Here is a 12,629-nt window from a genome sequence, read left to right on the forward strand (position 1 = left end):
TCTATTTTGTTTCATATCAGGCTTGAAATTTTTTCCATACTTCATCAACCTCTTTAATGTGAGATAGAAGTTCATTTGAAATCGAAAAAGTAATAATTATAAGCGCTCTTTTGTTCTTCTTTAAATAGTCCTTATTGGTTGGACTTGGTTTTTGAGTTTTTTCATGATGAGGACCCACAAATTCTTGTACTTCAGGAGTGTCAGCGTTTTCTGTTTCTAGGCAGGATAATGTGTCTCAAATAATTTATGTGAATCCAAGATCATCATAGTCGGGAAACTTGACATTTTTTCCCTCATAAGGTTCAACCTGCTTATTACTCGAAAATGGGATTTCACCCAGGTCGCAGAAAACACCTTGTTCCTCTAATATTCCTCGAGAAATAAACATATTTATATTCACTTATTTCTCCGGAGACAATTTTCCAATTTCTCCTGCTCTGATCTTCCTCCAGAAAATAAGTAGATTTCCAGTTCAACTTATTTCTCTGAAGACGGATTTCCAATTTCTACTTGTTTTTCCTGCGATTTTAACTTCATATTTCTGCAGTAATTTTACTATCTGAAACCAAAGAATTGTTGGCTTTTCTAACACACCTCTAGGACAGATGTCATGCTCCTTTCTACCATTTACAATCTGTGTTCGGGGGTCATGTGATTCAGCTGCCTGGAATCTATGAGAAAAACATTGCTAGAATTTTTTCCTGAATATTTGTTAAAATTCGGCGTGAAATTCTTTGCTGTTGTTCTGCATGTTCCAGAAAGTCTATGATTCTGGAATGTCTCTAGAGGAAAATACGTGTATTTTGTATTCATAGGACGTCACTTTGTTCTCTGGGCTTCAGTCCTTGCGCCTGTGTTTTACAAGCATTATCAAATTCGCGAATCTGCTTGAACATATTCTGTGATTTCACTAGTGTCACTTCTCCATGTGCTTTCTGCATAAAATCTCAGGCAGGGTGACACCAGACTTTAACATATTAGAAAAATAGAAGAGAGAGCAGAGAGTGATTTTGTACAATTCAAATTTCACGCGGTGTATTATTCATTTCAACAATTACATATATAGGAAATTACACACTGATTTTAATACTTCTAGATAATGACTCCAACTCATTACATAAGAATCAAGAGCTTCTAGAATGATGAATAATGACGAATAAGGATTCACAATGACAACTACACATGACATGGAAGCATTACTTCCAATACCCTCACTTAATGCTTACATGAAAAACACATTACAACAATAAATAAATCTGTGTCTGATCGGTCTTCATCAGCACCCACATCCACTCTGGAATCTCGCAAACACTGCTCTTTCACCACCATATCTTCGAGCTGTCACTTGACCTCCATCCAAAATATAACTGCCTCTGACCATCGTTGATGAACTTTGCAAGATCAACAATATTGACAACTTCGCTCGTCGGAGCTTCCGCGATAAAAATTATCAAGTAATGAACCATCCTATGGACCAACCACCATATGTGGGATATTTCTCTTTTGGCTATCTGTCAGTGGCTAGGATGGAGTCTGATACTGAATGTGTTCAAAAGTTGATCAAACAACTTGACTTTACATGAATTGATGTTTCGGACACTGGGGCTTCTAGTTTAAAAACAACCACCAACCATTTTTATACCCAATAAAAACACACAAAAATTAATGTTTCGGACACCGGGCTTTCAGTTTAAGAATCACCAACCCTTTTTAATAAAACACAAACACCAATATGATTTTTCACAATTTTTTTTTTTTTTTTTAATAATATAACCAAACCTCCAAGTTCAAAGTAGATCCTCGAATTTGCCTAAAAGCACAGAAACTGCCCAAAAATTGAAGCTTTGAGCTCCAAATAATCCATGGTGAACCTTATATATTCCTCCGTGATAGTTTTACTGGCCATTTGAACAAGACAAACAACTTCATATAATGGTTTCCTGTTGAGATCCTTGGCAGGGCTCATGGCATAGGCAATGCCTATTACGTTCCTATATAATCCTTCCTTCAGCCGGGGTTCGAACATGGACCTCCTATTTGCTGAGAAATGTTCATCAGAACTGGCGACATTAAGGGAGCAAGCGGAACAACACACATCCATACGCAGGTTTACACCAAATCTGTGATCTTTGAAATAGGGCACACTAGAGATCCAGTTGTCCTTTCCATCTCCCGCCAAATCTACTCGGTACTGAGTTGAAGTCGTATATTTGCCGATGTACTGAACACATTCTCCTGGAACGACATTGAAGTTCCTAATATTATTCAGCTCCACGTTCATTCTCCAGCTCTCGCAGTAATTCTTGAGGCTGATCTTATGATTCGTTTTTTTTTAAACCACACGCGCTTTACTTTTCATTAAAAAAACTCAAACAAGTGATACAACTCACGGCCATTTAAATGCGTTGACTTTTAGAACGCAAAGGTTTTCTCCATGCAACCTTATTCGCTCAAATTAATTTCCTGCTGAAGGTGATACTCAACGCAGCGGAGAGTCTGCAATCCTCGGACAGCGAGCATGCAGTTCCAAATGCAGTATTTTTACACGATATCAGCCGCTTGCAAATTTGCAACACCAAAATGCAGATCCACTTGCAAATTTCAGTTAGTAAAACATCGCATCAAGACTGAACAATCCAGATCGCACCCACAGTTACTTCGATCTCACCTTCTCAGATTTTGGGCAGACGCAAACACAACTCTACGGACAACAAGCACCAAACAAGCTCACATCCGTCACAGATCTTGGCCTGCTGGCTCTCAGATCTGAAGCTCTCTCTATTAGAAAAATAGAAGAGAGAGCAGAGACTACAAATCTGACACCGTATATTATTCATTGGAAATTACATAATGACTTTAACACTTTTGCGTAATGACTCTAACTCATTATATAAGAATTAACAGCTTCTATATAAGAATTAACAGCTTCTAGAATGATGCCTAGGTACACATGACATGGAAACATTACTTCCAATATAACAGTTATGTGGCGTCTGTCTTTGTACCCTTTTTCTTGGGGTTGGATGATTCTTCTCCCTCATACCCTTTTTCTTGGGGTTGGATGATTCTTCTCCCTCATAAAGTTTGCTGCATTGCAACAGTCTCCACCCTAAGCATAGTCACTGGTATTTTTGTAGACAGTCATGTGGCGTCTGTCTTTGTACCCTTTTTCTTGGGGTTGGATGATTCTTCTCCCTCATAAAGTTTGCTGCATTGCAACAGTCTCCACCCTAAGCATAGTCACTGGTATTTTTGTAGACATTGTGTGCTACTTGCACAGGAAGATCTCAGTCGCAGATTTTCTACTGTTTGTCACGCGTTCGTTCCGTTGTTTATTCACAATTTAATTAATGGATGCTGCCAGGTTGTTGTTTGCCATGATTTGAAGCTTTGAATGACATTTAATCTTCAAACTGCCGCTCCCGTGTCTGCCACCACTCTCCTTCAGTGCCTGTGATATTTGTCGCTGCTCTCCTTGGCTGCCGTATCTGGCAGCGTGTCTTCCGTCCTTCCGTCATGCCCTTGTTTTTGTGCTGATGTCTTGTGTGCTGTGTCAATGTCTTTTGTATTTCTTTTAACCATTATAAAACCTTTAAACACATATAACATTAGTTTTTGATATATTTAAGATAAGATAATTATATTTATGTCCAACTAATGATCACAAAGTAGGTCAAAGTGATTGTTGAGTACAGTAATGTCCATAAAATGCGGGAGAACCAAACAGTCTTCTATTTAAAAAAAATACAATGCATGAATATAAAAAGTACCATGGGGAACATAAAAGATACAATATATGGAATGCCTTGACAAAGAGGATCAAACCCATCTCTCCTAACATCCGAGACTGACTGAAGAGCACTGAAAAAAATTCCACAAAGTTTGATGGCTTGATAAGGGGTCAGTGGGAGGTGTGGACTGTCCACTAACTCGTTGTCTGGGGGAGTTTGTGCACTGCTGAGCTCTGGAAGACCTAGTCCATCTCCCACGGACTGATCTGAAACGGTTTAGCTGCTAAGGTCTCATGTGGTGGGGTGAGGTCCGACGGATCCTCATTGATCTAGAATCTGGATATGAAACTGTATCAATCATTCTCTTCAATAAAATGGTTTTTTTTAACAATTTCCGTTCACAAACTTTACTTATGAATTTCTCGAACTCAATGCACATGATCTAGCTTTCCAAATTATGCTCACTGAGCAAAGAATCAGTATTTTCTCTAATGCCACATGCCACTGTTTGTTGGGATGAGATAAAGAGAACAAGGGGGAATATACAAGAGGAGATCACTTTTATTAAACTGACTCGGAATTCTTAATACACATCATCTCATTTAGTGTGGGTGGGTTACCAAGGCTTTGCGCTAGGACACCTAACCTTTCTATATTGATTTAGTTAATTACAAATGAACCTTAACGTGGAGACTTCAGTTCAAAACCTTCCGAGTGGGTGTAAATGAGGTCAGGGGCAAATCCTGATTGATTTAGACAGCATAAAAATGCCCTTCATAGTGCGGACACTTGAGTGAAAAACAGCTCAAAAATGGTAGAAAAATCATAAATAAACAGTAATTCCTAACAATCCACTGAGTACTAAGAATCTATTTTTCTGGACAGTTGAAATGCATATGCTTTTGTGAAGTTAAATATAATTTACAAGTGGATTACTGTTTGTTATAGGTCTCGGAGCTGCTTGGAAAGTAGCTGATGTTGGCAAAGGATCAACTGTGGTCATTTTTGGTCTTGGAACAGTAGGCTTAGCAGTAAGATCTTAGCAACAAATGGTTTTAACATTTATTTCACTACAAATTGAAAATATGGTATACATTTAAGGTATTTGTAATGCCTTCTTGGTGTACAACCCCGTGGAATGATGTTATTGTTTTTACGGACAGGTAGCACAAGGCGCAAAATTAAGGGGAGCTTCCCGGATAATTGGTGTCGATATAAATCCTGATAAATTTGAAATGGGTAATTTCCATGACCAATCTATTAAAAACATGCATTGAGTTTCTTCTCATTTTAGATGTAGGCTATGATGGAATTTAGAGAAGTGGATGCTACGGACTTTGCTCAAGGCAACATCTTCATTGACAGGGAAAGTATTCGGCATCACTGAATTTATTAATCCCAATGATTACAAGCAACCAACCCAAGCGGTAAGTTGTAGAACTTTCTAAAACAAAAGAGGTAATACTAAGAGTATGAGAATTAGTAAATTACCTAAGTTGACATGTCCAAAAATTTGCTTGAATAGCATGAAATAGCAGCTGAGTAGTTTTTGATACTGTGGAGTTTAACTGAAGTAATGTGTATAATGTTCTTTATCAATCAATTCTTATCTGTATAAAATATCTCTGATGTATTCATTGCTTTAGCATTTTGTTAAGAAAAGTTCATTAATCAAAGCAAAATTTATCTCAGAAGTCTAATCTGGCCTTATGGCCTGGGCATAATACCCAACGTGCAAAATAACATAGTGGTCTTTCTGCACAACTAACAACCCTAAGTATATACAAAAACAAAAATGTTTAGCTCTTATGATTGACTGGCATCTCCTGCACTTCGACACATTACTTGTTTGGCGTCTTCCCAGTGATATGCTGCCTTGTCTGCACTATCCTGGGAAATAATAGGGCTTCTCTGACTTGCAATTCTACAATTAGTGGTGTGCGGATAATGCTGCCACAAACAAACATATATGTGAATAAAAGGTGGGATGCCTCTGTTGACTATTATTCCTTCTATCGTCACATGCAGCTATTTGGACTCATTGTCATAAATGTGAGCTAACTGGTTGAAGTATTCTCTAACGTGTTTGTTTAGAATCGGTCATTAGTATGTGTAAATGCCTACTTATACCCTTTGCTATATTTGGTTTCTTGGGCAACTAGACCTCAGATGTCAACCACATCAACATCATTAAAGGTACTGCAAAGTCGGGATCAGTTTACTTGAAAGTTGCCAGTGTGCTAAGAATGGAATATATTAGACAAAAGGAGTTCTGTGTGTGTTGAAATGATGGTAATCTTCAGTTGTGATTACTTTACATTATGGCTAAGTGCCCTTGTTATTGTATTACTAATTTATGGTTTAACAATTGACCTAGTCAACATTATTCTATATTATTTTGGGTGGCTAAGGCTGACCCTAGGCATTTATGTGGGTCCTATTACCCTTCTTGCAGCAGGGGTGCTCCTAAACTTTTGATCACGCCATTTGTAAGCCCAAACGTGTGCAACTTATAACCTTGTAAGACCATGTGGGAAACCCTAGAGCAATACCGAGAATGCTGATGCAAGTGAAGCTGGTGTGATACATCTTTTTGATAGCATAAGGATGACTTGGTATTGATGATCACAAAGCAGCACACATTAGCAGCTGATGTCGAAGATGAGGATAACCAGCCACCTCGAAAGAAGTCAAAGGATTCTTTCAATCAAGAGATAGATTGATAATCACTCAGGACCATGACATGGGTTGAGATCATCAATCACATTGGAGGCAAAGGACAGCCTATTGTAAATTTTGGGTTTATGGTATACCCTAGAACTGGATTTGGAATGCTTAATAAGGAAGCTGCATAAGGTTGATGAAGATTGCCGGTGGATTTCAGTAAGGAAGTAAGGATCAAGGAGTCGACAACTCTAAATTAAAAGATAAGTAATTTATGTTCTTCCCTGACTAATTTTATTTTATTGATTCAAATACCCTATGTCTTTGTAATTTGATTATAATTGTGTCTTCCATAATGAGGTTTGTAAGAACATTGTGAAAAACTACCAAAGAGTTGATACCTAGCATCAAAAAGGACAAGCAAAATTTGGGACTAAAAGGATCTCTCAAGCAAGAGGGAGTAGCAGTAGCATAAAGGACTTGCCTATTTGACAGAGGGAGCGACAGTAACAGCAGGATTTGCTTATGAAAGGGAATAGTAGAAGGATTGTTGTTGTGTCAGAAGGAGCAAGATCACCACAAGGAAGACCTGACTCAACTTCAGAAAGAGTTAGCTTCAGAAATTAAGATAAAAGATTTTCACTCTATTTTTGGACACCTCTTGGATGAAGTGTATCTCTTGTGTTTGGTTGTCTTTTTATGATCCTATGGTTATTGTTGCATTACTATTGAGATTTTCTATGAATAATTGCTTAATGATATGGGTGACATAAGATAACTTGATATTAAATCATTGGAAATAATTATCAAATTAGAAAATCAGTTTCTATTATAAGAAAATTCAACATTAACCCCTCTAAATTATAAAATAATATGCAAATACTAGCCTAGGTCACTTTGCCTTTGAAAATCATAACAATTCTCCACATGTGAGGGCTGAAATGCTGATGTCATGCTAGCATTTGCCCTTCTAGGGTTGACATTGAGGGCAATGAGTGCCATTATGAGTGTAGAAGCCCTCTAAAATCACTATCTAGGGGTTGACCCCTAGACTCTGGCATAATCATCATGTGGAACCCAATTTTGGGTTTGGGGCACAAAAATGGGTCCCATGGGTCTCATGGTGGTGTGAATGCTTGATTATGCTCCAACGTTGAGGGTAGTGAAGATGGTTCTAGCCCTCCCATGTCTTAAGGTATGCGGAAAACCTCATCTGGGCCTTCAATCAACTACCTGCCTTTGTGATCACTGCTAAACCAATTGGGAACATGCTGGTCCGGGTGCATCATCCCATAAAAGCAAAAGGATATAGGGCAAAGCGCAAAAGCGTTGTGGGTGTTGACATGGGTACAAGCGATGCTCTACAAGTGTCTGGAGGCCCATGGCTTCTTACGCCTCACTTGTGGGTGTCAATGTGTCCCTTTGGAGCACCTGGACCCATAGTTTTAAAATCCGGAACCGGTGATCAGACTGGTCCACCGAATAAACCAGGTTTCAAACCGGAACCAGTCAAACTGGGACTGGTTAGATCTCAATGGACTTGTTTTAAAAAAACACATGAAGTAATTAATTTTTAATGAAAAAACCGTTTTTAAGATTTAAAACCATGATTCCAAACCATTAGACACAAAATATGCAAAGTTTTCTCATATATATGCCCAACTAAAGATGAATATATCAAAATGGCACCAAGTGCAATACATATTAGCAACAAAATATATAATCAACGAGGCTCTAAATGGCCTCTAGAGTTTAGAAACAAAGCCTACAAACTATGGGGCCACTGACCTACTACAAGTCTACATATATGATATTAGTGATCAACATTATCACTTGAAACTTCTCATCATGATCAAAGTTAGTTGGTTGAGTCTCGACTCCCAAACTTTGCAACTGCTTGAGTCGCAAAATTCTCTAGTGGTTTAGTGACTTGAGTCTCAAACTCCTGATGGTATTATGCTCTAATATGCCCTATTACTTCATTTGGTGCTCCACATGGCTTTACATGGCCTCCTATCCCAGCCGAGTGTTGCTTGAACCTGTTAATACCCCTCCTTCAATATATTTTTGGCAATATTTGCAGATCATTTTGCCATCAATCATATCACAATGAGCCCATGCAGTGTCCTTGGCTTTTGGAGGCATGATGGCTGCTACTTAGCTCAAACTCTTTGTTTTTCCACTACTCCAACAAAATCTCAACACTCTCCAAGCTCCCAATCAAACTCACAAAAACTCCAAATGAGATGTGTGAGGCAAATGAGGGGGGTGAGCTCCTTTTAAAGGCCTAGAGAGGGTGTTTTTAGAGGGAAACAACCCTTACTTTCCCTCCAAAACACCCATTAAGTTTCCAAAAAGACTATGTGTGGGTCCGTCATGACCTTGGCAATGAACCGACCGGTTTATGATAGAACCATTCGGTTAGACCATAAAGTGGCTGGTTCCGTCATAAACCGGTCGGTTTGGTCCGGTTTTTGTGTTTTTTTTGCTAAGTTGTACCTTAAAGTAGGTTTTTGTTAAATTTGTGTATGTTCTATGCTTAGAGCAATTTACTTCAATTTTTCATATTAGCCCAATGTCAATATTCAGATTAGCAATCACATCAGCATGATAGTAAAGTGCAAATAGAACATAAACACAAACAACAGAAGACCAGCCAAGACAAGAGGACACAAGATGTGGCACCAACCAAGGACAAACCCCAATGTGGGGAAACCCTTGATCAATTCTTCTTATATTCTTCAATAGTTCAATAGAGAGAGATAGTACAAATACATAAATCTAAGATTTTATGACAGCAGTAGAAGGTACATCATTATGACAGTCTTCAATCATCAAGAGTGTTGAAGCATATCCTGATGCAACATTCCTCAAATTGCTAGCTGCTCCAACAATTCTAGTTGCAGCCCCAAACTCCCTTGACTGTGATGAATGGCTGATCTGAACAATCTCCAAACAGTCCTAAGACAACAGCCCCAAGGTAACCCTTGCTATGGTGCTATGGCCTGTGGCCTAGCACATAGCAACACTGAAAAAAATGTCTTCAAAACATCACCAATGCAACAACGCTTGCAATCATCTTAACTGTGTATGAATGCTGATCTATGGAGCAAACTTCAATGAATAACAGTGGCTTATCACCTTAGCAAACAATCCTTATGGCATGCCCATGCCAACTTCCTTATCACATAGTCACCTACAACAAACACGTTGTCCATCCATGTGTCTTAATGCTCAGTTAAGTCACTTTCTTGTTGCGATCAAGGGCTATCTTTGTAGCGGTTAAGGGTTCCCTTGCTGGCTGTAGGTAGTGACCCTAACATCCCTTGCTGCGGTTTAGGCCTGCGTATGATGCCTCCTTGACTGCGGCCTAGACTAGGCTTTGTAATAGCTGCTAAGACTCTCCTTTTTGCTGCGTATAAGTGTCTTCTTGCTGCGGAATAAGGGCTTCACAAACAGCGACTAGCGCATCATTTTGAACAATGTGAAAGGCCTTTCCTTGACAACGTATAAGGGTTCTCCTTTACTGAAGTTTAAGGCCTCCCTTTTAACTGCGTATAAGGTCTCTTGGTTGCGGATTAAGGGCTTCGCCTACTGCGGCTTAGGGCACTACTTGACAACTTCTTGAGACCTCCATTTGTTGTGGCTGGAACCTCCTCTTTGACTGTGGCTAGGGCAGATTATGATTGTGGATTAGAGCCTTCATGGATTGCGTATAGAGCCTCTTGCTGCTAATTAGGCCTCCTTAGACTGCGGCTAGGGCACCCTTAAGTCTGTGGATTTATCTCTTCTTTAACCTTTTTAGAGCTCTCCTTCAACTGCGTCCAAGTCTCTCCCTTACCAGCAGCTAAGTCTCTTCCTTAATGCGGCTAGGGTAAGGCTAGATCTCCTTCCCTTTAGGACATCGTATTCTCCTTTAGACCTCTCCTTCCACCAAAACCCAAACAAGTGGAGAGAGAGATCACAAGAGATGATCCAAAATTACTTGAAGACCTCCTCTATTTATAATGCCACGTTGGGGATAGGATGGGGTAATTTGGTTGCTGGCTCACCTTGACAAATTGTCAAGTAATACAAATAAATTCAGATCTCCATGAATACTTGTCGGAATTGGATGATCTTTAAATCAATCCTACACCTCTCGATGAGAGGAATCCAAAAAAAATGTCAACTTCCATAAATAAGATGACCCACGTGGAGTTTGGCCCTAGTTGCCAATTTTAACACTCCCTCTCAACTAGGGAGAACTCCATCTGCTAATCCATTTGTCAGTCAGTACTATCTCTGTCATTAGTGCATTGCTTTTTTTTTCACTGCTTTGCCATGCTCTGCTCTGCTTTGTTGTGCTATGCGCTGCTGAACTATGAAGAAGAAGAAGTGATCGAGAATGTATCATACCATTCTCTACTGACCCGAAGTCAGTCCCATATAAAGAGAGTGTCTCATGCCACTCTTATTGATCTGAAATCAGTTCCAAATAAAGAGAGTGTCTCATACCACTCTTGCTGATCCGAAATCAGTTCCAAATAAAGAGAGTGTCTCATACCACTCTTACTGATTCAAAATGAGTTCCAAATTGATCCCAGATCAATATCATCCCAGCATAGGGAGTACGGTAGTACACGATGCGTCCATCAATAGTACTATGGTCCTATCCTCATTTCCCTACTCATTGGCTAGATGAGAGGTACTTCCCATGAGTCCCAGACTGCATGGGTAGGATGTCTCAGCAGGGGAAGGATGAACCACTCATCTTGCCTACATGTCGCCATGGGGTATCCCAGGGTAAGGCTGAACCACTCACCCTGTACACAACAAATCACTAGGGGAAGGATGAATCACTCACCCTATGACTGTGTTTCAGTTGGAGAAGGATGAACCACTCATCCTACCTACATAGCAAACCACTAGGGGAAGGTTGAACCACTCACCCTTGCTCATTGCTCCAAGAAGTACCCCATGCACCTTGGAGCTCCAAGAGCTTAATATCCATATCATATAGGACCCTCAGGAGAGGGTCTCTCCATGACTCCTAGTCGTTCTCGGAAAGTCAAGAATTTGACCTTTCCTAGGGGTTTCATCTGGATATCGGCGACCTACACATTAGTCCCAATGTGATGCAGCCTTATTGCTCCTCGCTGTACCATATCTCGGATAAAGTGGTACCTGATGTCTGTGTACTGGGAGCGATCATGAAATACGGATTCTCTGATAATCGGATCCCACTCTGGTTGTCACAGAGGATCACGGTGGTATCCAGCACGTGTCCAAATAGCTCACTGAAGAGCTTCCCCAACCAAACAGCTTCACACGAGACCATACTCGCAGCTATGTATCCGTCCTCAGCGGTGCTTAGAGCAACTGGCTTCTGCTTCCTGCTCATCTAGGATATCGAAGCAGAACCCAAAGAGAACAAGCACTTAGAAGTGTTGTTTCAATCCACCATACTGCTTGCCCAATCAGTATCAGAATAACCAAGCAACCTCATAGCTCCAATAGTGAATCTCAGTCCACGAGTGATTATGCCCCAAAGATATCTCAGAAGATTCTTGGCACCAATCCAATGTGAGTGATGAGGCTTAGCCATATGTTGGCTCAACATGCTAACATCAAAACATATATCCGGACAGGAGTTCACCAAGAACATCAATGCTACTATGAGTTGATGATACTCAGAGGCATTTCCCAAATCAGGTTCGACAACACTACCGCATAACTTCTTAAAGTTAAGCTCCATTAGGGTAGTCACAGGCTTACAGTCCACCATTCCAAATTCGAAATCCAACTCCCTCTTACTTTTGTAAATGAGAGGGTTTGTACCTGTCAGAAAGAGGTCGTGCACATAAAATACCAGTATGAGAGATCTATCATCCACAACCTTAAAGCAAAGGTTTGAATCTTAGCTTCATCAGATAGCTATCAATCCTCTCATACCAAGCCTGTGGTGCTTGCTTTAAATCATAGAGAGCTTTCTTCAACCTGCATACATGAGATTCCCGATCATGAATCTCAAACCCCTTGGGTTGTCCACATCTATGGTCTTGCTATTACACGAGGGGAAAGGTCCCCTTGTTAGTTTTCCTTCGGTACATCTCGAACATGTACCTTCATGCTCTTCTTTGAATTCAGGCATCCTTGTCACCATCTTTCTTACACCGAGTAGGGCCTTACAATGAAGATGGGCAGACCTCCAATGCCATTGAAGAGATGTGTCACATGACATGGTCCCCAATT

The 12,629-nt window shown here is 40.0% G+C and overlaps 1 protein-coding gene across 4 annotated transcripts in view; it reads left to right on the top strand.

Annotated features, from left to right (window-relative positions):
- LOC149208520 (alcohol dehydrogenase-like 6) overlaps positions 1-12,629 on the top strand; it is a 231,415-nt gene that overhangs the window by 124,759 nt on the left and 94,027 nt on the right. For all 4 annotated transcript variants that reach the window (XM_089396100.1, XM_089396099.1, XM_089396101.1 and 1 more), the window contains 3 exons: positions 4,680-4,762; positions 4,895-4,970; positions 5,097-5,158. In XM_089396100.1, coding sequence (XP_089252226.1) covers positions 4,680-4,762; positions 4,895-4,970; positions 5,097-5,158 — 221 coding nt within the window. The remainder of the gene's footprint in view (positions 1-4,679; positions 4,763-4,894; positions 4,971-5,096; positions 5,159-12,629) is intronic.

Source organism: Pinus tabuliformis, chromosome 1_2 (assembly GCF_031772625.1).
Source record: "Pinus tabuliformis cultivar Carrire ecotype Pingquan chromosome 1_2, CPIR1, whole genome shotgun sequence".
In the NCBI taxonomy this organism is placed as follows: domain Eukaryota; kingdom Viridiplantae; phylum Streptophyta; class Pinopsida; order Pinales; family Pinaceae; genus Pinus; species Pinus tabuliformis.